The sequence below is a fragment of the Antrostomus carolinensis genome, unplaced genomic scaffold, assembly GCF_000700745.2.
Source record: "Antrostomus carolinensis isolate BGI_N321 unplaced genomic scaffold, ASM70074v2 scaffold5076, whole genome shotgun sequence".
Lineage (NCBI taxonomy): Eukaryota > Metazoa > Chordata > Aves > Caprimulgiformes > Caprimulgidae > Antrostomus > Antrostomus carolinensis.
The window spans coordinates 40,566-67,190 of record NW_010322376.1 but is presented as its reverse complement, the minus strand read 5'-3'; the positions used below and the strand labels follow the sequence as shown (position 1 = coordinate 67,190).

The 26,625-nt window shown below is 36.3% G+C and overlaps 1 protein-coding gene across 1 annotated transcript in view; it reads left to right on the top strand.

The window, feature by feature from the left end:
- TBCK (TBC1 domain containing kinase) overlaps positions 1–26,625 on the top strand; it is a gene marked incomplete at its 3' end in the record, with an annotated part of 85,719 nt that overhangs the window by 19,217 nt on the left and 39,877 nt on the right. The window contains exons 3-18 of the mRNA XM_010170203.2: positions 7,052–7,166; positions 8,407–8,480; positions 9,311–9,452; positions 10,684–10,744; positions 12,055–12,116; positions 12,945–13,006; positions 13,681–13,829; positions 14,807–14,945; positions 17,946–18,045; positions 20,004–20,053; positions 20,415–20,544; positions 21,408–21,506; positions 21,832–21,894; positions 22,770–22,896; positions 23,475–23,525; positions 25,107–25,190. Of these exons, the coding sequence (XP_010168505.1) occupies positions 7,052–7,166; positions 8,407–8,480; positions 9,311–9,452; positions 10,684–10,744; positions 12,055–12,116; positions 12,945–13,006; positions 13,681–13,829; positions 14,807–14,945; positions 17,946–18,045; positions 20,004–20,053; positions 20,415–20,544; positions 21,408–21,506; positions 21,832–21,894; positions 22,770–22,896; positions 23,475–23,525; positions 25,107–25,190 (1,508 nt within the window). The remainder of the gene's footprint in view (positions 1–7,051; positions 7,167–8,406; positions 8,481–9,310; positions 9,453–10,683; positions 10,745–12,054; positions 12,117–12,944; positions 13,007–13,680; positions 13,830–14,806; positions 14,946–17,945; positions 18,046–20,003; positions 20,054–20,414; positions 20,545–21,407; positions 21,507–21,831; positions 21,895–22,769; positions 22,897–23,474; positions 23,526–25,106; positions 25,191–26,625) is intronic.

The window sequence follows — 26,625 nt, the reverse complement described above, 5'->3', positions numbered from 1 at the left end:
GATGCAAAAAATGACTTCTCAGAAGTTAATCAGTGGTAAGATCAAAAACTGGGAATGTGGATGTGTCTTTCCCCATCTGTGCATTAAACCAGATGGCACTAGAATTTTCATAAAGATGGTGCTTACTTTTCAAAAGGACTTTGTTCATTTGCTCCCCCAATTTATGGGATGAATGTTGGATGTCTTAAAGGAATTCAAGGTGCAATATTTTAAAATTTATGCTTTATGAGGAGCAGATACGCTTAAACCATTCACCTTTCTATTAAAAATCTTTGTGTGCAATCTGCTGTATATATGAAGTTGTTCTTTATCTGTGCCTTCATCCATTGTTTTATGGACTTTTTTTATTGTACATTACAAGTTGAGACCTTCATAAAAATGTACCATCATTTTTGTTGCTTTTAAAGTCATGCTTGCAGCTTAGAACTTTAGAAAAGGAAAGGACTTTTTGAGTTTCCTCTGATGAGCAATATGAACATGTTGAAGATATCCTGTGTGAAATACCTCTGTGCATGAGTTAGAGACTTCCTGAGGACTCTGCCTATAAAATTCATCTTTTTGTCTTGTATTCTCTGCTTGTTGCATTCCCTTCCAGTTCATTTCATTCTGATAATGTGAATGCATTTCCAAGTAAATTGGCAGTGTTTACAATCTCAGTCCCTAGTGCCATTTTTTAATCAAACACATAATAAAGTGCCAAATAAACCATTCCCACCTGCATCAAACTCTTTATGTTCTGTATAGGGTATTTTGTAATTTATTTACCCAGGAAGACCCAATTTATCTGCACATCTGGTTTTCAACCCAGTCCTGCTTTTTATCCAGTTTTCCAGCTGGTTGATTGAGGCATAAGGAGGTCAGATGGCTTTCTTGAGGTCAACGTAGTGATTGTCTCAGCTGGGATTATACCCAAACTTTATCCTTTGCTGTAACCACTTGGCCACACCACTCCTAACCAGTCTATCCACATTGTTGGCAGTAATGGAACTAACTGCAAATGTCATTTTCTGTGTTTTATAGTTTTGCTTGTATTGAAATATTGTCACTTTTATTAGTTCAGAAACATTACATCTGTTCACAACCTGGTTCCATTCCACTTTGAACAGACACGATTTTTTGTGATGAATCTCCTTCCTGAATTCCAAATGCATGTTAGTTTCACAAGTTCTGGGGTAGTGATTGATGACATTGCTGGTTTGTGTTGCTCTGGTGTGCTTCCTCAGGACAGACCCTGTCTGACACTCCTCTTTGGAAGAGGAACCTGTGTTTTTGCTCCTGTATATCAGTGCCATAAGCGTCTTAAGACTCCTGGTTGCTGACATTCTTTTCCTCTAGAGTTTACTTGTTTACAGCAATAATACAATGTTAGAACAAGACAGACGGATTTGATAACAGACTTCCTTAAGCATGCATTTCTGTGTATGTACACGTGAGTTGTAAGCCTGGGGAAAGAGAAACTCTGGAATATGGTATCATCAACATAATCTTATCCCATTTGGTTGTGCATTGCCTTCCTGAGGGAAGACAAAATAATTCTAGTTCCAGTTGAACTGGAACTTGAATTGCCACTGCATTGAAGAAACACGACTTAACGTTAATCCACATATATGTCTCCAATAGGTACAAAAATTACAGGGCTCTCTACAGTGAAGTAGATGATGAGGTTCACTTTCTGGTGCCAGTTCTGTATTGTTTCAAATTCCAGTGGTGCTTCTGTTCATTTCACTAGTTGAAACACTCTTATTCAAAATAGTCCATTGCACTGTCAATACTTTCCAGGCACAGCTTTCTTCTTTCTACAAAATGGATTAGGTACTCCATGGTGACTGTTACAATAGCATAAAAGCAAGTGAAATTTACAACTGGCCATAACCAGTTAAAAATATCACAAAAGCATTTGTAACAACCAGAAATATTTCTCCTCTCCCCAAGATTTTGCTGCTGCCTCCACTTTGTCTTCAGCCCCAGTTATCTTTCCTCCTGTACTACTGTCCAGGTACATCTGTGTGTTCTCGTTAACTACACTGTAATAGCTATGGCTGCCTGGGTCAAAGTCATTAAAAGGAGAGATTGCTTTGTCTAGGAGAAGGTAGGACTGGAGATAGTAAGCAGACAGGAAGATCTTTTGAGATACCCAATTACTCTTTCTTGTTAAACTATTTTATTGCAGCACTGAAAAAGGATGGAGAAGATGTATTTCCAGTTAATACCATGAACGCACTTCTCTTAAGATGATGAGTACAGTGAATTCATGTGCAGATTGACATTAATTTTTCTTTAAACTGGAGGCAAAGAAACTTGTGTGAACCTGTAACTTCCATGATACTGACATGAGTGCTGAAATTTTATCTCTTCTTTTCATTGTTGTAATAAAAGAATTCCAACATGAGAAAATAAACAGTTTAGTAGGTCAAATTTTCTGACCCCACCTATCTCCAATTTCCAACTGTCTACAGTCTTCTTGTTCTTAAGTATTCAAGATGTCACACATCAAATAGTTTTTATTTTCCCTTCAACAGTCTGTGGTATATGTGAGGACTACTGCTGCTGGCTGTCAAATGCATTTTTCCAAAATCCCATTTCTTACTCTGTAGTTAAGCCACTATTTTCTTTGCTTGAAACTGAAATTTAAAATTTGCTTTCTGGAAGTTAGAGCAAAACAGCACCATGAAGAGAACCTCATGATAAAACAGACAATGAGGAGATCTTATCAACAGAATACACAGAGGCTGTGAATTTCCACAGTAACTCATGGGTGATATTGTGTGAACATGGATGAAAAACTTGGAATAATGGGTATCCTGTTACGAGAGCTGTTGATGCTTGCAGGGGTTACTTTATGTTCTGACATTATCAGACGTGATGCTCAGGAGGCAAACTTCCCCCCCTCATTTGTTAATAAAGGTAAGACTCTCAGTATGTCAGTTTCTTCTAGTACAACTTTTCGCTTTTATCCTGACCCAGAAGCTGTTATCAGTCAGATAAAAGATTGTAGTGGGCACATCAAGAATATGCTTTTTCCCCTCTGTCTGAATCCCAAAAGTGACAAAAGTCTCCTAAGCAATCAGATTATTTCATGAGTGGGTTTGCAGCACCACAAGAGATTGAAACTATGCTAAAACATCTGTTTCCTGACAAGTTAGGTTCATCATTCCTGAAGTAAACTTCCAGAAAATGTCTTTGAGTCCTTAACAGTAAGAATTCAACAGGCTGGAGATCAGGCTGACTGCTAAGTGGAAAAGTTGATGGGTTTTTTTGTGAAGGCACAATGCAGCCACCTGTGTACTATTACAGCGAGGAAATTAGTCATTTGTCTGGTATAGCTTTTGGTCTGACAAATTCTGGAGGTAATAAAACAGTCCTCATTTTTGTGGGTTTTTAAGTCGTCTTCCCTTCTCTCTCCACCCACAAATGCCATGAAGGAATACAAAATGGCCCTTTTTCTTCTCCAAACCAGGAAAAAAAGCAAGCAATGATGAAATCCAAGCAGCTTGATTTTACATCAGTGTCCAGTTCTTTCACCTGAAGAGAACCCCTTTTCAAAAGCCTAGCTGAGTAGGCTACAGCTGAGTAGATTTGTTGGTATCCAGACTGAGGATTAAAATGAAGTCTGTTCCTTGAAAATGTACTAGTAGTTGTAGAGATCATGCCTTTTTTTCTGTCTGTGAAGTGTTCCTTTGTTAGAGAAACTGCTTCTCTCTTTCTCCTGTTGGTGGAAAGACCCTTAAAACATGTCTTGTTAGGAGAGCTAGGAAACTGAAGACAACTAGTGCCCCTGCAGATCGGCCAGTTGTTGAAGTGCATCTCGCACTTTCATGCTTTTGCTTCATCCTACCATATATGCCTTGAGCAGTGGAATGATTCGCTTCACAGTGGTTTAAAGTTGCAACCATGATCATCAGCTGCTGAGATGAACAGGGTATTTCATGCCACACAGCTGTCATTAAGGCTCTTGTTAGGTCAGTGGTGTAGCATGGTTGATGTCAAACCTGTCATGCCTCCATTTTGCTGCCTTTTCTGTATAGTTTCTAGTGCTTTTATTGTTGGTTTTTTTCCCCCTACCTCCCATTAAGGGAAGATGCTGAAACCTCTGCAGTTCAAGAGCCCCAGTGGCTAAACCAGTCTTCTAGAACTACCATAGTTTGACACTAGCTAGTCTATTGAAAAACAGGCTTCCAGAGAATCAGGGAAAAAGTTTCTGAATCTGCTCAAACCTTGCCACCAATATTGGGTGCTGTAAATGTCCTTCTTATTTAGGAGTGTTTTGGAAGATGCTGAAACCTCTGCAGTTCAAGAGCCCCAGTGGCTAAACCAGTCTTCTAGAACTACCATAGTTTGACACTAGCTAGTCTATTGAAAAACAGGCTTCCAGAGAATCAGGGAAAAAGTTTCTGAATCTGCTCAAACCTTGCCACCAATATTGGGTGCTGTAAATGTCCTTCTTATTTAGGAGTGTTTCCTCTTTTCCTCTTTTCCTCTTTTCCTCTTTGTCAGCTTAACCTGAAGCCTGGAAGCAGCTCACGAGTGCACCTTCTGCACTTGCAGAACATGTTTGCAATGCTTGCAGTGTTGACAGTGGCTGTAGAAACAGGGAGCGAGCTGAGCGCCCCTGAAGCGAGGGGATAGCCTTGGCAGTCATTTCCAGTGAGGCAGGGGATTGCTGTTGAACTTGGCCTTGGCAAGTGGAAAGCAGAGATCTCTTATGCTCGATAATAGTGATGAGTGGTGTTAAGTTGCCAGGCACTTTGGAATTAAATGCAAATCTCATGGGTAATAACCACAAACAGTGCATTTTACAGAATTCCTTCTCGGCTGGAGAGGTGGTGGTGTTACGTGCTTCAGCTTGAAGAAGTACTTGGCTGAACACTTCTGCCCAGCTTGGTGGCATCAAGAGCTTAAGAACACTGAGAATTATATGTAGTTAAAAATACTTAGCATTCATGTGTTGCTGGTCATTGTAATGCCATGGAGGATTTATCTTAAAAAGCAAAGAATCCAAAAGCAGTATTTTCAGGCATTTGCCCAGGTTCTGGTTTTGTGAATTGCAAGAGAACATGGAGAATAAATGGGTGGCTGAGGCCCCCTAGTGCCACTACAGCACAAATGCCACAAAGTTGCACTTTATATTTACTTTTATATTTTAATACAAACACTTTTTAGGCTAAAATACCTCAAGATGTACTAATTGTTCACATGCAATTGTTTCCTTGCTGGAAACATTAATTCTTCATTTATTTTTCGTGTCTTATTCTGCAAAAAATGAGAGACAGAATTCTGTTTGCAATCATTATGAATATTTGCATTGCAGGCAAAAAAACCCAAAAAAACAAACAAACAAAAAACAAAACAAACAAACAAAAAAACCAAAACACACAGGGAAGCTGAAGGCTTGTAAGGTAATTTTTTTTTTGCCACATTTATATCTCTGCCCAAGAAAGACTGACAGGAAGCACTACACAGCTAGTGGTGTCTGATGCTGTGGTGTATTATGTAACTTGGGGATAGGACAGATAAGGAAGGAAAAGTGCTCGTGAGGGAGGAGCGAGATAGTTGTGGGGTTTTGTTTTGGTTTTGTGGTTATTAGCCATGTGGTTTTGGTTGAATTGCTAAGACCTTAAGAATCGCTTCCAAATGCTATCATCTAAGATACAGCAGTGTGGACATATGTTAGAATAGATTCCCTTTGTGCTTAAAATTTAACTTAAAAGTGTATGTTCACAGCTCATGTGTAGTAGTACAGAGCTCTCCTTCTCAGAAAAAGGTGAGAGTCTGGAGAATAGCTTCATGTAAAGTAAGTTAATGGTGACCTAGAACTACTATTAAAAGAGCTCTTTTCAGTATTTCTGTGTTGCCCTAGTCTCAGAATTAGTTGGAATTGTATCTTTTGTCAAAATCTAGCTATTTACTCTTGAGACAAAGTTTTGGCATTCCATCAAGTATGAATAGCAGCTAATAAAGCTTTAATAAATAAATTAATTTTGGTGTTTAGTCAACTAGCTGTCTTCTCACTCTCACTAGTCTGTAATGCTCCCCTTCATTTTGCTGTTACACAAATTTTCAATAAGCAAGAAGATGGTGAGCCTTGTCCAAAATGCTATTATTTGTTATTCTTTAACAATGAAATGAAAAAATGGGCATGTAAAGTTAGGCCTTTATAAGTAGATATACTTTGTTTTCTGGACATTTTGTAACCCAACGTCTTCAGAGATAAAGTTGGCAAACAGACCTGAAATGTGTGTTGAGTGGGAGTGGGCAGGCAATATGGAGGGTGAAAAGTTAAAAGGAATCTCTGGGCGACATTAGATCTGTGCCATTTGTTTTTATTTTCAGTGCACTTTGGAAGCCTAATACTGATGGTTTCTGTACAAGTTCCTTTTCGATTGTTCACAGAAACTCCTCCATTGGGTTATCAGTTCTTATAGTAAATTATTACTTCTGTCAAAATACATAGTTATGTCAATATGATTTGGATGGTAAACTTTACGTTTCTTTACAAACATGGTGAGGTTGATGCTTTCAAGATTGTAAAACAAAATGTACTGAAAATGAATTTTTCTGTCCTTTCTTTTGTTTTTTTGTTTTACATGATTAAATGATTGAAGACTCTAGGTGTGATCTAGCTGTGAACTTACACTATCTTCTCGATAAGCTCCAGTTAACATCTGGGTTTCAAAAACTTTTGTTCAGTTGAACTTTTCTATGAACATCAACAACAGTCTTAGGAAGAACAAATAAAAATAAAGGAGCATTGGGAATTTTTGTCCCTATTAGTTGAGGTATATCTTATAGTTTGTATTGCAGAGAATATTTTATACTTTGTCACAATTTTCTGCTGGTTTTAAGGACCACTTCAGGGTGAAGAAACCTAGTTGTGGCATATTGAGTTGTGTATGGCAGTGAACATATCCTACCATATTCAGTGTTGATCCTTTAAACTGTTCTGGAATTGTAAATGTGTCACTTGTGTTTGGAATAGCTGTGGAATACTCTACATTTTTACAAATTAAAAAGGGAAACATTCAGTATAACATGCTTTTTTTTTTTTCCCCAGTTCTTCAAGGATCTTATGCATAGCATATGAGGTTTTACAAGGTTTGCAGTATATGAACAAACATGGAATGGTTCACCGAGCACTCTCCCCTTGCAATATTCTTTTGGATCGAAAGGTACAGCTACAGGAATAAACCTTTGGTTTTGTTTGGTTTTATTTTTTCTTCTTGCTGCAAACAAGTAGCATGCTGTGTCATATATGGAGGCTAGGCAGTCACAGTTCTTCTGATGGGACCAAAATTGCATGTCTGGAAAGATGTTCATTTTGTTTGGGACTGTTTGTGGTGTGGTTTAAGAACTTTGTTTTTAACCTACAGTTTTCCCCATTTTCTAAATTTCAAATATATTTCAGATTTTTTCTTTTTTCCCATTTTCTTCTATCCCAAACCATGTTTTCACCCTTTTCTTCTTAAAGTGGTAATATAATTCTGCTTATTGTCATTGGAATTATTTACCTGTTTGAATAAGAAAATATTTCTTCTGGCTAATTAACTGTTAATAATATTTCCTGTTTTTCATGGTGATCTGATATATGATTTTTAAGAGATCAACGTATTTCTTTGTTCATGTTAAATTATTAAAATTACAGTGTCTGTCAATTCTGTTGTCACAGGCTATTGAGTTGACAGTGTGGAATACAGGTTCTGCTCATAAAAGCTGGGAGAAACAAAGAGCTGCTGTTGTAACTAAAAGCAGTCACTTCATCTGAACTGACAGCTAAAGAGTTTATCCTGTCTGCATAACCCCTCTCTCCTTCCCCTTTTTAGTCGATTTAGATAGAACGGCTAGATCCTCACCTTGGAAGGCAGAAAGAGAAGAGGAATAAGGAAGGAAGGAAGGAAGGAACTCTATTTTTATATACTTGTAAACAAATGAAAATCATAATAATGCTCTAACAAGCAAAAGTACTTTAGGATTTTAAGATACTTCTAGAATCAATAAAAGAACAAAAGGGGGGCATGGGACCATAAACTTCTAAACTTTTTCAGGGAGTTCTAGGGTTCAGACAGGATTTTGAAAAGTTTTTAAACAAGAAAAATGTTCAATAGAGTAAGCCTTTTTAATTTACTGAAAATACACTGTAACTTAAAAGGCTCTGATTTTCTTGTATGTTCCAAACAAGGTGATTACTTAATGCTCTTGGAAATTAAAAGCATAGAAATAAGAACCTTATTAAATTGCAGTGGAGTTCTACATAATAGATGAGACATAAATGTAAGAGGATGACTTTTTATAGGTATTTGTCTTCTGACAGTTAATGCAACTTGGTTTTATTTATTTATTTATTTAACTTAAACACAGATTCTTCCAATGTCGGATTCTACTGCTCTTGTTCATTTATTTTTTCCTTTTCAGGGACATGTGAAGTTGGCTAAATTTGGACTCTACCATATGACTGCTCAAGGTGTTGATGTTGATTTCCCTATAGGGTAAGGATATAGCTACACTATAAAAATATATCAGGGATGTATTTTTTTGGGGAAATGTATTTATGTTTTGAAGAATCAGCTTCAAAAATGTGTTATATGCACAGATTATAGGTTACTGTTTTAATTCTTATCTGTTGCATACACCCCTTACATGAAAGCTTCTGATAATGTCACTGAAGAGGTAGTCATCTGACTAGGTGAAATTAATGAAAGACAGAGAATGAGTACCATGCCAGCATGTTGCTGTAGCTATGTGATGTCAGTCCTTATTGCTTAGGTTTTCTTTCAAATGCTACTAGTTCCATGTAACTCAGGTTCTGGAGGTACCACCTGATTTCAAATTTAAGAAAAAGCACAATCTCTCTATAATTTTATAATTTATTTTCAAGTTATCTCACTGTCTAGCCAAAGTGACAAACTTCGTTGCAGTGTTTCCTTGCCACTTTTGGGGGTTTTGAGGTGTTATGTTGTTTATAATTCAAATACTGAGACCTGCCCAAAAGGAAGAATTGTTTCCCTTCAAAAGGTGATTTCAGTTTGTTTTGATATGTAGGCATATTGTCTTGAAAACTGCTGTTATTTCCTCTCACAAAAAGACAGAGCTAGTGATTAAGATTTGACATTTTATGTAGCAGGCACTATGTATTTTGCAATTGGAGTGAAACTTTGCTGCAATGTGTAAATTTTGAGTGAACAAAATAGAACAATCTGCATTATTATGAATTCTAGTTTCTCAGAATGCAAAGTTATTTTGGTTGCTGTAACTGAAAGATAGATTTTTTTTTTTTTGGACAGACAGGATATTACTTAATGTTGCTGCATCTTTCTAGGTACCCATCATATCTGGCACCTGAAGTAATTGCACAGGGAATAGTCAAACCAAATGATCATGCTCAGTGTGAGAAGCCTCTGCCTTCTGGCCCTAAATCAGATCTGTGGTCTCTTGGTATAATATTATTTGAGCTTTGCATGGTATGTAAGAGGATAATTCTCTTGATTGTAACTCTTGGGGAATAGTTAAATTAACTTGATTGCTCTTGAGTATGGAGTTAATGATGCTTGACCTATCACCCGAGTCCAAGTATCAGACTATGTTAGCATTCCGACCTGGACCATATCGGTGGTGGCTGAAGTAGTAGGATGCATATTGGCCTGGTATGAGTATATATGTTAACCATGAAGGGCAGCTGTTCAGTCACAATGGCTTGATTGCATGATTCATTTCTTAGCAAGGAATAGCTTTTGAACCAAGAAGTCTCTAGATAATTTGTTCTTTTAATTGTGTTTTTAACCATGAAATAACCATTGCTATCATGTCCTCACTCTCCTTGGAAAGGAGGAGAAACTAATAAATTTCATTGGAGAGGAAGAGAAGGGAGAATTTGCCTTATCACGAGAGTTTAAAGAGTTTCTGTAGACGATTAACGATTTATTTGGAAAATACTTATTTGATTCTAGAAGTTGAACTAAATTATGACAACATAATCTCTACTATTTGAATTTGTTAAACTGGACTTTTATTCAAAGATGGCAATATTCTGTAGGGAGGTGTGATCTAGCAAATACCTCCATAATGATATTTAGTCTCATGACATAACTAAACTGTCAGACAATTGCATGGTCATGAACATGTTTTATATAGTGATTAGATCAGGACATTGGAAATGGTCTTCTGTAGCATATTCTACTCTTCTCAAAATTTGCAGTGTCCATATATCATTATTTATTCTTTTGAATAAGTACATTTTCTTAAAAATACTATAGTTATATTTTTTTGCAACACCTTTAAAGGGATTTTCAGATGACTTCAAAAACACTGTGCAATAATACAAGCTATGATGATTTTCATGCCTAGTAATTAATTACCTTTGTTGGAAAAAATATAGTTTTTGAAACTCTGTTACTGAATAAACCTGCAGGTTTGCTAAGGCAGCTTGGGGCTTTTTTTTTTTTTTTTTTTTTAGTTTTACATTTGTTCCAGCTAAGAGACATTGCAAATAATACATTTGTTCTTTATGATGACATGAAACTGTTTCTGCTATAGTTGGGGTGCATAATATTTTCTGTTCTAACAGAGTTTTCCTAAAGCTAAAATTCCTGTGTAGAAGCTTATTTCACTGTTTCTGTATACAGATGGGTGTGTATGCTATTTAAATATTTCTATGTGGTAGCACTCAACTGTTGATTTGATTTTGTTATTCAGGGGAGAAAATTATTCCAGAGTTTGGATATAGCAGAAAGATTGAAATTTATAATTATGTTAGGTAAGTAGCACAAAATCAATTTTTTAAGTTTCCAAGCACTTTTATAATTAGAGATTTTCACACTAGTCAGCTTGTTGTACTCAGACCTAAGGCACTTTACCTTTGTCAGCTTTCATCACCAGAATTAAATAGGCATTTGAAGCATGGTTGCTTGTCTAGGGAAGTTACAGAGATAGGTGCCAGGAAAAACAACTTTGCAGAAGAGCTATGGGTATGTTAGAGTAAGGGTGAACTATAAAAAAACCACACTCAGGGAAGGTTGTTGCTTTGATGGTTATTTGTTATTTTGTGTTGCAGGAGGTTTCTGAAATGTGTTAGGATTTGTATGACACTAAAGAACCATCCCTTCCCTAGCCATGCTTGTGTGCCAAATCCCAAGCAGGGAGAATCAGAGCTCAAATAGGAAGACAGAAAATAAGAAGATGACCAAGAAGCATATTAGTGGATCCAGGCTTTTGTTTCTGGCTTCACCTCCAAAGTGTAAAACGTTACTGTAGAAATTGAATTTTTCCTTAATGTAAATGAGTCTGGAAATGGGACTATATTGTGGCTTTTAAAACTTGATTTCGTGTGGGATTTTATGTATAGACCATGGGGAGGTGAAGGACATGAATTTGCAATTTGCAGTTTTATTGGTAAGTTATTATTATCCAGAGCAATAGTAATACTGTTAAAGTTAGTTACTCTCAGTACAAACATCTTTTTCATTCAGCAGTTAGTGGTTGGGTGCTGAAATTCTGACTGTTTTGTTAAGTGATTTGTTAACAAAGCCTCCTGAAGCATTTCAGTCACTTTCAAGTTGAATGCAAATTATTGGTAACCTTTATCCACTGAAAAACATTCATGTCCTGACTTGGGAATTATTTTCTCAATAATGTGTTGCAAACAAATTATAAAATACTGCTAGTATTATCTGTAAGTAGAAACAAAATTAAAATTACTTTGAGCTTCTATATGAAGCAAATTTTTAAGTTATTTCAGGGATATTTTTATTTTTTTAATGATTGGGAAGACTGTTTAAATTTATTTGACAGAGACTGGCACTCTGGATTTACTAAGCCTGCAAAAAGATTTTCAGTGTTAAATTAGGTGCACAACTTAGCTTTCTTAGGCTTAAGTTTTCTGTCTGCATAGGTGATAATAATTTTAATTTCTAAGTTTGAGAATTCACTTTCAGGTGATGTGGCAATGCCAATAAAAAGACAGAGTTAAGTGCTTTTTATTGGAGTGAGGTTTTATCTGATATCCTGTTTGATTGGTATAACTTTTCATAGTATTTAACTTTTTATTGTTCTCTTTGTTTTTCAAAGGCTGTGTAGATGATATTGTAACTGTATTGGCTGAAGAACATGGTTGCCTTGATGTTATTAAGGTTTGTGGAACTAGTTTGCTCTTCCATGGATAAGCTCTTTGCTTATCCAAAACATTTTGTTATTGTTGCATGCATAGTATTTCACATATATATATGTGTGTGTGTATATATATATATATATATATGTGGGTTGTTTTTTTTTTTTACCTACTTGGTCAGCTGATGTATTGCAGTATGAGAACAAGTTTTGAAGTCTAAACTACGTATCTAAGATTTTTTCAAATAGCCAGTACTGTTAATAGTAATTCTTTCCTAAAATTACTGTCAATCTCAGTAAATGTAAATTTCCTGGATAGCTCTCTGCATTGTTTAATAAGTTATAAATTTTCTTTAAAGTGTTGGGTGTTAAGTATTTTTCTTTGAGAAATTTACTCGTCTATTTGGTCCACTTTACACATTCTGATAGTGTAGGTTTACATAGTTCAAATCCTTCCCACTCCCAAAATTAATTTTAGTGTCTGTGTATTTTGAGACATTGTGTAAAAGGATTCTGATCATTAGCAGAAGGGAGTTACCAGCTACTGCATTGTTTCTGCATACAGAAAATCTAAATTAAAAAATTAAAATAAGAAGCTGCATACACTGCAAATTTTTCAGTTTGTTTTTTTTTTTTTTTTTTTTTCGCCAAAGCAAATGCAGGTTTGAGGGGTGAGAAGTACTACTTCCCCAGTATTTTGGTCTGACACAGCTAACCTCATATGTGTTGGTGTGAAATTTTATTGACCTCAAAGGAATAGCCTGTATGTTAAAAGTTAAGTATGAGCTAATTGGGTTGCTAAATTAAGACAGTAATAAACAAATCTCTTCCACATTTTTCTTATGTTCCAGGACCTTTCTGAAAATATTATATCTCTACTGAAGAAATGCCTTACATTCCAACCTTCTAAGAGGCAAGTATTCAGTCCCAACACCTAGTAAACTCTGCTGGGATGCTATGTAATTAGAAGACCTGTTGCTGAACCTTTTTTAGAATACTGATCGTTTGTACTAGCTATAAGAAATTATTGGTTTTGTTGCTTTTCAATGTTTAAAGGAAAAAAATTGGGAGAAGTGGTGAAAATCAAGTGTGCAAAACCTTGAAATTCCATCTGAGTATTATGGGGAAAAACTATTCAGGCATTTGTAGTTCTAAGTTCGCAGCTTTTTCTGATTCCATGTCTGAAAGTTGGTGGTGGTTACTATAGCCATGTTGTAGCCAGAATTAGGGCTGCTTTCTTCAAGTCTCTTCTTTGAAAGTACTCTTTCATTATGTCTGTCCACCACAACTTTCTTCTGAAAATTGCATTTGTGTTTTTCCATCTCTGGAGAAATTATAGAGGAATTAATAAAATAGTTGCTATGTACATTAAATGAAGGTGAGATATGAACTTGGACTGTAAACAGACCACATGCTGTGTTATACATCGTGAACTGAACAAAATTGGTAGACATTTTTGCTATAAAAATTTTTAAAATCCAATATAATTTAAAATAACCATTTGATACTGAGGACATTTCTTACTGAAATGTAACATTTTTGGAAGCACTTTACTCTTAGTGTTTTATTCTCTTTTCTTAATTCAAGGCCAACTCCAGAGGAATTGCTACATGACAGTTTGTTCAGTGAAGTATCTTCAGCATATCCTCCTTTCCACAAACCTGTTGGTCTGTTCTCATCCTCTCCAAGGTGTGCTAATTTAACACTTCCTGAAGACATAAGTCAATTATGTAAAGGTAAAAGCAGGTAGTGGGATAAATGTTTTTGTGTTTTCTTTGAATACTTTGTTGGAGCGAAACTCCAACAAAGTACAATGCTACATTCTTGTAATAAGTTGTTTAATAGGCACAAATACGGGGAAACATGTTTTGGGGGATGTGTGCAAGTCAAAGGGAGGGCATCTTGATTTTGTGCTTCAACCTCAGGGAGTAAATAGTTATCATTAGTATTCAGATCCAGCTTGGAATATCAGTATCATCTTTTGCCTTTAGAATTTGGACATGTGCATGTACATGGTAGTTTTTTTCATTAAATTGTGTTATGAATTGGTAATTGGATTCTGTTGGATCATAGCACAAGATGATTTTTGGAAGTATTGGAAAACTAAATTATTCTGAAAGAGGTTACGTTCTAGAATAAATGATGAAATTTCTAAGTTTAAAACTCAAGTATGCTGGAAGTGTTACCGCTCTTAAGTCCTCATTAACTTTTTCTGATGAACTTGGAGATTTCTACATGTTTAGAAAATCTCATTATTTTTTTGAGACTGAAGATTTTATACCTTATTAGTATGGATATGGCATGTGAAGGGAAGGTATGATTCATACTGAGTAGTTATAATCTTACTTTCTTATTTTTACTCTTAGTACTGTGTTGTGTACAAAACAGTGTTTGATTTATTTTCTTTTTAGGGACACACAGGAAGCAAAAGTCCAATACTTCGATGTATCTATCTGGTTCTATTTTCTGGCACCAATGCAAACTGCATAAATATTTGCTTTTTTCTGACTTCTGCCCATCTGCTCCTTCCTTAAATCTTCCTGAAAAGGGCACTTGCAAAGGGAAGATCACTTTTCCTCTAACTTCACGTTAAGGTCTAGAACCTTTCAAGCGTAATTTATTTTTTTTTTCAACAACATGTGTTTAGAGTGGTAGGAAGAAATACAAGCTGCCTAAAAGCCGTAACTCATTTTTATGTGGTTTTTCCTAATAGATGAAGATAATGATTACCTAGCAGAAAGATCAATTGAAGAGGTTTATTATCTCTGGTGTTTGGCTGGAGGAGATTTGGAGAAAGAACTTGTCAACAAGGAAATCATTCGATCAAAGCCACCTGTCTGCACGCTTCCCAAGTAAGGAAGTAGAAGCACTTTAAGGGAAAGGAGGATAGATGGAGAAGGCCAGTGATTCTGAGAGAACATTTGTTTGATTTTTAGTTTCAAGACCTGTATGGGTGAAAAATATTGAAAATAGTGTTCTTGACTTGGATGAAGGGACTGAGTGTACCCTCAGTAAGTTTGCTGATGACACTAAACTGGGAGGAACGGCTGACACACCAGAAGGCTGTGCTGCCATTCAGTGAGATCTGGATAGGCTGGAGAGTTGGGCACAGAGGAGCCTGATGAAGTTTAATAAAGGCAAGTGCAGGGTTCTTCATCTGGGGATGAATAACCCCAGGCACCAATACAGGTTGGGGTGTTGACCTGCTGGAAAGCAGCCCAGCAGAGAAGGACCTGGTGGATGACCAGTTGACCATGAGCCAACAATGTGCCCTTGTGGCCAAGAAGGCCAATGGTCTCCTGGGGTGCATTAAGAAGAGTGTGACCAGCAGGTCAAGGGAGGTTCTACTCCCCCTCTAATCTGCCCTGGTGAGGCTGCATCTGGAGGATTGGGATCCGCAATCAGATAGGACAAATAGCATTTCTCTATATAAAAAAACAGTTGTCCATTTTATTGTTGGTTTTTGCTTTTTCTTCTTAGCCAGCTAAAGGTATTCATTACAGTGTATTCATTCATTGAGATAAGGAACTTCTGGAGAGAGTCCAGCAGAGGGGTACGAAGATTATTAAGGGGCTGGAGCATCTTTCTTACAAGGAAAGGCTGAGAGAGCTGGCTGTGTTTAGCCCAGAGAAGAGAAAACTGAGAGAGGACCTTATTAATGTTTATAAATATCTAAAGGGCGGGTGTCAAGAGGATGGAGCCAGACTCTTTTCAGTGGTGGCCAGCGATAGGACAAGGGGCAAGGGACACAAGCTGGAACACAGGAGGTTCCACTTAAACATGAGGAAAAACTTTACTGTGAGGGTGACAAAGCACTGGAACAGGCTGCCCAGAGAGGTTGTGGAGTCTCCTTCTCTGGAAACGTTCAAAACTGGCCTGGATGCAGTCCTGTGCAACCTGTTCTAGGTGAACCTACTTTGGCAGTGGGGTTGGACTAGATGATCTCCAGAGATCCCTTCCAACCCCGACCATTCTGTGATTCTGTGAACAGCAGATCTTGTCACTTCCCTTCTTACCCAATTTAAGGTATTATTTGAATGCCTTATCTGTCGTCTACCTGCACTTCATATTGCTTTCTGAAATTTGAAGAAATCTAGGTAAAGTGCAAAATACTGAACTGTAAGTCCCTAAATTTAGCACACTTTCCAATAGCATTAAGTTTTACTGAAAATGTCTCACTGTGCTTCAACAACATATCTGTAGTTGTAATTTAATTTAATGTGTTCTGTAGCAAATTCTCACATTCTGAATTCCCTTGCACAGTGCAGCAGTGCTGAGTGGTCAACCCAATTATTCAGCAGCTCAGCTGATTACTTTTTTTAAATGCTTAGTTTTATTAATTCTAATTCAGCATTTCAGTCATCACTACTTTTATCTTACCTCTGCACATGTTGCAATTTTATGTAGTATATTCATGGTTTAATCCTACAATCTGATCTTAATAAGCATAATTATGTGTCCATATAGATTAGTTGGGTTCTGGGTTGTCAAAACACATGAAGTCAATGTACAGCCAAAACGCAATATTTTGGGGGGAAAAAAAAAAAAAAAAAGTAGAGCTAGTGATATTTTGGTGATAAAATTAGCGTGAGATTTTGAGGGCTGGCCTATTCCTGTACCCATAGATGAATGCACGTGCTTTTGAATTATGAGAGTGTGCTGGTTTAGGCTAGAATAAAGTTAGTTTTCTTCCTAGTAGCTGGTATAATACCATGTTTTGGATTTAGGACGAGAACAATGTTGATAACACGCTGATGTTTTAGCTGTTGCTGAGCGGTGCTTACACTAAGTCAAGGACTTTTCAGCTTCTCATGCTGCCCAGCCAGCGAGGCTGGGGGTGCACAAGAAGCTGGGAGGGGACACAGCCAGGACAGCTGACCCAAATGATCCAAAGGGGTATTCATGATGTCATACCATATGACATCATGCCCAGTATATAAACTGGGGGAAGTTGGACTGGGGACACTGTGGCTCAGGGATTGGCTGGGCATTGGTCGGTGGGTGGTATGCAATTGTATTGTGGATCACTTGTGGTTTTTTATATTGTATTATTATTGTTGTTGTTGTGCATTTCCCTTCCTATCTTATTTTCTATTGTATTATTTTAAATTTTTATTTTATTTTATTGTTTTAATTTTTATTCTCTCCTCCCCCATCCCAGTGGGAGCAGGAGAGTGACTGTGCAGTGGCTGTGTTTTTCTTAGATGCTGCCTGGGATTAAACCATGACAGATGGAAAACATTTTTCATCATAGTATCTATCTTGAAGATGAGGTGTTAATTTCAAAAATGCAATTAAACTCAATCTTTTAAGTGATACTGAGAATGTTTGCATAGTTTATAGAAATCAATTTCATGTTGTCTGCTTTAAAAATACCACCAAAGAGACAACTTGTGAATACTCTTTCTTGGATACATTTGTATCCTTAGATGGACTGCAACAGAAATGGTCCAGGGCAGACTTCTGCTTGTTTTTTGTTGTGGTGAGAAACGGCCTTCCTTTGACAATAATGTGTTATTTTTACTTTTCACAATAAATGTCAGTCCTGTGTCAGGTCAAGGAATAAAAGGGAATATTAATCCCATATCCCTTTACTCTTCTTTTATGTGCAAACCAAAGTTAAAGAAAACCTGAAATGTGCCTTTGACAGCAAAAACTGTTTCAATAATTTAAGGTGATTGTACATTCCCTTGATAGCAGGTTTCATGCCATGCAGAGTCAATACAGTATACTTCTAAGAGCTAGTATTTTGTTTTAAAGATGAAACTGATTGATGTAAGAATTTTCTATTTTTTCTAATGGAAGTCTTACATTATAAAAGGAACTAATTTTTTTCCCCCTCCCTTTTGAAGCTTCTTATTAGAAGATGGTGAGAGCTTTGGGCAAGGACGAGATAGAAGTTCTCTCCTAGATGACACAACTGTGACTTTGTCCCTGTGCCAGCTCCGAAACGTAAGAAGAATGTCGTGCACTTGTTCTTATATCTTCGTTGCAGAAGCATTTGTTTAAAGGGAATATGGAACAACAGCTCCTACTGCTGTTCCTACAAATGGCAGTGTCATTGATTCCAAGAGAATGCTTCTTGACGTCCGGGTCAGATTCTGATGTATGCTATTAAATTGCTTTGTCTGCAAAAGTTTACTAAATTTGATTTATCTTCTGTCCCTCCATCCCCTTCCTGTTTCCCTCTCTTTCCTTTTTTTTTTTGTTACCCACTTTGTTCTGGTGTAACCCAAGTAGTTCTGTAGTATCCAATATCCCCCACGACTGCTAAACTAATTGGACAGTGTCTTGCATTCTTTAATTCCTGTCTGTAGGTGGCTTCCAATATTCAAAAGAAAAATCAACTCAATTCAGTTGCAGCTCCTTAAAGGCTTTATACTCAAAGCTGGATACCAAATTCCCAATAGCTAATTACTAATCTTTGGACTATATAGCTATTAAACAACTAGTTCAAAAGATCACTTCAAAGCATTTTGCCAAAATGCAGTAATGCAGTTTTCTTCCATCTTCAGTGGATAACTCATAATTTTTCCTGATGTGGTGACCAGTTACAAGATTTACTGCATATATCACTGAAATGTTTTAATTGTTCACCCAGCTTTGCACACATTGAGCTTTATTGAAGTAAAATTAGTAATTTATGCTGCACTGTTTGCAGCTTGCTTTTTATATTAGTGAATGCAGTTCTGTCACAGTCTTTATAAAAAACCTTTTCATAAATTACAGGGGTTAATACAGAAAGGGAGGTGACTCTTGAAGTCTTGATGTCTGCCACTGTTAACTTAATTTGGAGGTCAATGTGGCAAATACTTTGTAAACATATTTCTTCAGTACAACTTTTCATTACTTCACTCAAATGCATGAAACTAGACCAAAGAACTGGGTTATTTTACTTGCTTGGGTGGTGCGATTTGAGGGGCAAGGGGAAGGTTAAGAGTATGCAACAGCTATTTTAAAGGTAATATGCACTGCAACTCCTACTGTTGTTCCTACAAAAGGGCAGCTTTTAAGGCTTTTTAAAAACTTTTTAATCTGTAATTTTGGATATTGCTGCCTACTTCTATAAATAGAGCAGCAAATAAGTATATAGTGAAGTTTTATTTTGGGGAAGATAGAAGCCTCAACTTTGCAGTGTTAGATGAAATAAATTTTTAAACTTATGCAATTCTTCAAACATGTTTCATAGAGCAGAGCATAATGCTTATAATCAAAAGAGGATCAGTACTGAATGAACTGCGAATGAACTGTTCTGTCAATCCCAGGAGGAACAGGCTGTGTGCCGTATGCCTTTAAGTTAGGGATTGAACTGCAAAACAGAGCACTGCAGGGAGGATGGTATTAAACATTAATCACGATGCACCAAAGATGTGTGAAAACTTCAGGCAAAAGTCCAGGTATGCTTGTCTGTCACCTTTCCAGGGAGCATATGTATTTCTATGGAGCTCTCAGATACTGCTACTAAAAGGAACTCAAATTTGCATAACTCTTGAACTGATTAAAAACATAAAACCAAGTTGTGCAGTTGCTTTGCAGCTACTTGGATAGGAAGTCCACGCAGAAAAATGATGAAAAGAAAAAGAGCTATGTAATACTATTGATCTATTAATCCATGGCCCACAGAAGCTATTTTTTTTGCATGGAAATAGGTTTATGAATGAGATAAGTGTTATCTTCAGGCAGAAGAACTTCCATCAGCTCAAAAAGCCTGTATGAGCCTGTAAGTTTTTAGTATTAAAGGCTGTATGCTTCATTTCTGATGGAGGACTGAGCTTATGCTTAGGTCTCAAGGCAAACTACTAAATTTGGCAAATTAATTGCTAATTAATAGTTTTCATATTACACTAAATATTTCCACTTTAATTCTAAGTAGCATTCTGTTAATGGATTATTTTTATTCTTCATTTCAGAGACTGAAAGATGTTGGTGGGGAAGCATTTTATCCATTGCTTGAAGATGAGTAAGTGCATGTCTAAGTTTCTACATGTATAAGGGACTGAATTTTGAGTTACTAGTTTTATATGAGTGCATACTTCACAGCTAGACACAACTGTCTTCCAAAAGCAAACCTAACATGTCATTGTTTGGCCGTTAAAGTCAAGGAGAGCTGATAAGCACTCTGCACTGGTGGACTTAGGGCCCTGATACCAAACTGAGGATCCTAGCCTGTTTCTCTGTTCTAGTAATAAACTGTGCTGAATATACAAAATTATCCATTTATAGTTGTTTCTGACTTATAAATGCATCCCAGGATATTAATTTTTTTCACAATGATTTGTATTTCTTGCTGTTCATTACTACTGTCCTAACTCTTCTTCCAGCCAATCAACTTTACCTCATTCCAATAGCAGTAATGAGCTGTCTGCAGCTGCTAGTCTTCCTCTGATCATCCGGGAGAGGGACACAGAGTACCAGCTAAATAGAATTGTCCTGTTTGACAGGCTGTTGAAGGTATGGAATCTTTTGGATGCTGGATAATTGGATTTGGTCTGTTAATTAGAGGATTTTTAAAGGACCAAGTAATTGAAAAAGGAAGCAGAGATACAAGAGACCGCAGTGGGAAAGGGAGAAGGAAACCCTACAGAAGTATAAGAAGATTGAAAATTAAAATATGAGAAATAGGTCTTTTGAGCAGTGATTAATATAAAAGTAGATCTTAAAGTATACACATGAAAATAGAGCTGTTGCTAATACCTGTTATTTACTGGGGAAAAAAAAAAATCCACATCCTTTATTTCATAACAGCCTAAACTATTATAGGTATAAATACACCTGTAACATTTCTGCATTTCCAAGCAGTAAGGCACTTGAAAACAATACTAGTCTTTATTGTAGCAATGCCATGTAAGAAACATGGAATTTTATACTGGGGCGGGGGGGGAATACCAGTCCCTAATTTACATACATGCAGAGGGATAGATTCCTACTTAAGAATGAGAGAGCTGATGTGCATCATCAAGTGCAGTAGTTAGGAAGGTATAAACCAGAAAAGTTTAATAAAGCAAAATTGGATACGTGGTATGAAAAGAAACATATAATGAAGAAAACAATTTTGATAAAAATTTGAATTAGTAAATTTATATATCCAGTATGTACTAAAACACATGAATACATCTATGAGTGGGTATTTTAGACTCAAACAGTAGTCCTCCATCCAGGCCTTCCAGTTAGGAATGAAATTTACTTATAAAAGTTGCATTCCCTATTCAGGCTGACTGCATTTGTCCTTTGGGGGAAAGACTGTCCCAGGATTGGGATTTGAATTGTTTCAGTTACATGGTAACATTTTTGCTGATAATCTCTTCTCTTCAAAGGCCTACCCATATAAGAAAAACCAAATTTGGAAAGAAGCTAGGGTTGACATCCCTCCTCTTCTGAGAGGCATAACCTGGGCTGCCCTGTTGGGTGTTGAGGTAAGGGTAATGGGAGGGCATTTGCAGAAGTTCCAGTACTGCCTGGGGAGAGAATGGGATAGGAATGGGATTGACAAGGAAGCTGGAATGGATTTGAAGATTTTGCAGGTAGAATTACTGGCATTTCAAACAAAATGAGTGATGAAATTGTGGGAACAAAGACAGTGTTTAGACAAACAGGAGGTCTCAGAAAGATCTCTATGTCCCGAATTGTAACAGAATAAAAACTTTTTTTAAAATTCAGTTGTCAAAATTTTCTGTACTTTGGGAAATTTTTTCAGTGGAAAGGGCTTTCTAATTTCAAGTATTCTTCTTCTATATTTAGGGTGCCATAGAAGCAAAATATGATGCCATTGACAAAGACACACCAATTCCTACAGACAGACAAGTAAGACTCTTGTGTTATCAAATATTGTCACTTGAAGTAGTGCAAAGATCTTTTCCACCAGTTGCAGTCATTTGCCTATTACAGCAGATGTGGCTGATAATACCAAAAGGGTTCCCCTTGTCCTCTAACTTTATTTGTGCTGTAGCAAGAATCTTGCAAAACCAATAGGAACAAGTAGTTTAACGCAAATTATAACATGTGGAAAGTGAAATCCTCTTTTACTTCAGAAGCACTGTTTCTGTAGTAGCAGCAAAGTGTAGTGAACAATGTTACTGATGTACTGTTAAAAGTCTTGTTTTTATTGAATGTTTGTTGTGCCTGTTGGACCTTGTACCAGATAGTGTTGAATACCCCGAGATCCTGTAAGGTGAGCTGTGCTTCACAGAAATGGGTTCTTGAGGAATTTGGTTCTCCAAGAAGTCTTGCCAGACATAAAAAGACATCACAAGCAACAGCTGTTCCTTTCAACTAGGTGAAGAAATATTTTCCATCTAATTGGATACAACGTTCTGAGAACTCTGATTTTTTTATCCTCTCGAACAAAGTGATATTAGCACTTGAAATGAGTCCAAAAGTTGCGTCAGAAAAAACTATTAACTGTAATCTACTTTTTGCCTTTTTCAAGGTTTAGAATCCTTTTAAAAATCTGAATCAGAAAAATAAAATATCTCTATTTATAATCTTTGACAGGGTTGTTAGTCCCCTGTCCCCTTTCAGTTTTGGTTTTGAGAGTGATGAAGGAGCAGATTGTGTTTATGATGGTGATCTGACCTATGTTCTTTGGCTGACTTCCACCTCTAGCACTGCAAGATTGCTGTAGTACTATCCCATTTATCCTGATTTCTCTTTATATTACATGCTTGGCTGTGGTGCAGATTGAAGTTGATATTCCTCGTTGCCATCAGTATGATGAATTGCTGTCATCACCTGAGGGTCATGCAAAGTTTAGACGTGTATTGAAGGCCTGGGTTGTTTCCCATCCTGATTTGGTGTACTGGCAAGGTGAGTTTGACTAATTGGCAAGGTCAGATAATTGACTGGAAAGCTATGGCTGACTTAAAAATACCTCCCCCTCTTTCCCTCCACAATGTAAGCTTTTTTTGAGTGCTTTCCTTTCTGTTTCTTTTGAAGAATGTATCTATGGGTTATTGCAAATTTAGATCCTAATAATTTATATTTAATTTGTGAGAGAAAGTTGCCCCACTCTTTCTTACATATTTACTCTCCTTAAGTTTCAGTGACATTATTAAAAAAAAAAAAAAAAAAAAATGTCTGTTGCTTTCTGTTCAGTTCGAAGGTAAAACTGCAGAAGTTACTGAGCAAGTTCTTGAGATGGTAAATTGAATTTCTGGGAAGTCTTGGCAGCATAATAAATTCAGTGTTATAGTTCAATTTGAAATCCTCTCTGTTTTCATGCATTGATTTCACAGTTGTTTTCAGCATCACATGTGAAGCCTGACATTGCAGAATTATAAGCAGTATCAAGCATGCAAATTTTCATGATAAATACATGAATTTGTCTTGTGCATTACAATAAATGAGCTCTTTATGCCATTTCTTCATGACTCTTCTCTCTTTAGGTCTTGACTCTCTTTGTGCACCGTTTCTGTACTTGAATTTTAACAATGAAGGTGAGTACCTTTTTCTGCTGGAGGTGAAGGGGACACACATTCTGTCATCTGTAGTTGTAGACAGATGTACATGCAACCACTTATAGATGGAAACTTTCTGTAGCTACAAAGGAATTCTAAAGCTCTTGTTGCCACAGGTTGAAAGAGTTAGTTGTTTTTTTGAAAATGGTATGTATGTGGTTTACTGCTCTTCAAGCAGGGGTTCAAACCCTGTCTTTATTGCCAAGTACAATAATGAGTATACAATACAAAACACAAACAGCCCTGACTATAGAAAAGCAAGAAATGCTTCTCTAGTATTTGTCTTTTTCAGTGAAGCTGTAGTTCAGCCTTGTTTAATGTGAATGCATCACTTGTTAAACTAACTGTTAACCTGTCAGACTAGCTTTATTCAGAAAAGCTGATGATGGTTTTAAATGCCTAAAAGCTGCTTTGTATATGTGGCCTTTATCTTCTTAGAATGTGGTTTTTTTAGAATAGATCTAGTCCAATCTTCTGTTCTCTTGCACCTAACTTTCTTTATATAAGGTCTTTACATGGGAAAATTAGTTTCTTAGGACGATGATTCCTATTATGCCTACAGGACATATTAATTTAAATGTTTCAACAGATTTTTCTTCATCTTGGACTGTTCCTATACAGTTTGCTTGTAGAACCTGGTTCCTTCCTATTAAAGCAAAATATAATAGTAGTGAAATATGTAAAATTTTGTGTTCTGGTTTATTAACTTAATTGTACATGTTTGACTTGGATATTTAAAAAGTGGTTTCGATGCTAGAAAAGTTGTAGCACAGAATTTATTTATAAACTGATTGTATGTAGTATTTGCTATAAATCTGATGTTTTGCTTAGAAACATCCAAAATTATATTTATTGCCTTTGGCTATTTATGATAAACCCATATTTCTTCGTACTATCTGTTGTCTAGCACCATGACTAAGAATTGTATTACAATAGATTGTCTCTCAGTCAAGTTCCTAGGAATTAATCAAGGGGATAAACACTTAAGTTTTTGCCATCTAATCTCAATTTGGTGTGTATGTTAGAAGCTAATGAGAAATTTAAGATGTTTTTGTCTATCTTTTTGAACATATTTTTAAAGATATTCTGCTTGAAGTTTTTTCTTCTGAATTCTATTGTCATTAGTGTCTGAGCTGAAGTAAGATAAGATGTGAGTCTAATGGGCATAAACTGGCTGTAAGTTCTGTAGGAGAAAACCCAGAGGTCTGCAACAATACAGTTGTCTGATATTGCCTTCTAAAATTGTATTAATCCAGGGACCTTCACTTTTTGATATAAACATTACCATGACTTTCCAAACATCATCTCATTAGTTTGTCATTGAGAAGAATGGAAATAAGCTGCGAGCAGATCAGGATCAGCCAGCTTTATATTGATTACTCAGTGACAGAAGGAAACTTTTTTAGCAGTTTTAAAAATTCTTTAATGAGGAATGTGCCCTTTTTATGTGTTTTACGATAATTTTTGTGTATAGATTGGTTTAAGTATTTATGCTTACTATCTGCTTAATAGTGAACGTTTTAGGTGTACTTAAGTTTCTACTTTTTCTAATTCTTTCAGCTCTGGCATATGCCTGTATGTCTGCTTTTATCCCCAAGTATTTGTATAACTTCTTCCTGAAGGATAATTCTCATGTTATTCAGGGTAAGTCTTTTTTTTTTTTTTTTTCTTTTTCAGTTCTAACAGAAGTAGAATTATTTCCAGATATATAAATACACTTTCAAGTAGCTGTAAAATTGGAACGCAATTAGAATAATACTGTATAAATACCCATCCATTTCTTTCAAAAGCTTTATTTTAAGTAAATAAGAACAATGGCTGAGCAAGAAAAATAGGAACAAAATGAGTGGATAAAGATTCAGGCAGGTGAAAAAACCCAACTGCACACAAACACACACACACAAAAATTCTATGTAATATCCAAGGTAAGAGCCAGTTGAACATACGAAGTTGTAAAATGAAGGAGGAGTCTTTCCAGTGTGAGGTTGTAAAGACCCACCCTTCAGGTGATCAAAATCATACTGTTACAGGAGCTATTTTGACAATGGAGGAAAATGAAGAGGAACAGTACAAACTAGAGATTCCTCAGAAAATTGAAGTTATGGCATTCAGAGTGTGATGGACTTGAGGGAAATTTCTGCCTGAACAGAAGCTAATGTAATTCAGTACAGGACAGGAGTTGGAGAACCCTGAGGAATAATGTTCCATAGCTCAGCCTTCAGCAGCTACATAGATAATTCAGAGAAATTAAAACAATAGTTAGCAGGTAAATATGTGTTCTACTTGAAAAATAATTTTAAATTGCATGGAAACACAAAGAAGGAATTGTCTAGACCTAGAAAACCACCTTGGCACAGTCTGTGTTGTAAAGATAACTTGTCTTGCAGACAGTTTTTGAAAACCAAAAGAAGCTGTTTGAAAAGCCATCAGTAGTTTAAAAGAGCAGGTAGTAATAAATGTTTTTAATTGCAAACAGTTATGAGTGTTTATTGAATGCTGGGTTTCAGCACGGCTCACTGTCCTTATATTTCTTTTGAATAAATTCTTTTGTATATAACTTGTGAGACTCCTCAACTTAGAAATGGTATCTGTCATTTTTGTCTTCAAAAAATGGAAGGAAGTTAAGAACTGATCAACAAAAAATAATTAGATATAAAAGTACTTACATATTGGATAATAGGGAGAGAGATAGCATGAAAGAGAACACAGTGATTAGGAGAGTTTACGTACGAAAGACAATGGGTAAGAGGTGTTGTGAACTGAACATGTAAAATAATAGTTTGGAAAAACTATTCAAGAGAACTTGTTTACAACCTTTTGTCTGTAAAGAAAGAGTTCTTGCTGGGGAAAAAAGGGACAGTGAAGGTCTAAAGATGAAAAGAGTTAAGTATATTATATCAGATGCTCCTGTGGAGACAACCGCTTTAGACTTCAAGATTAATAGCTTGGTAAATACTTCTGTCAAGAGAGTATACTCTTCCATAAAATAATACTTTTGTTCTCTAGAGTTCCCTGATGTTACTCCTAAAAGGCTTTACAAAAACATGTATCAGCCAAACTTAGAAATATAGGTCAGTAG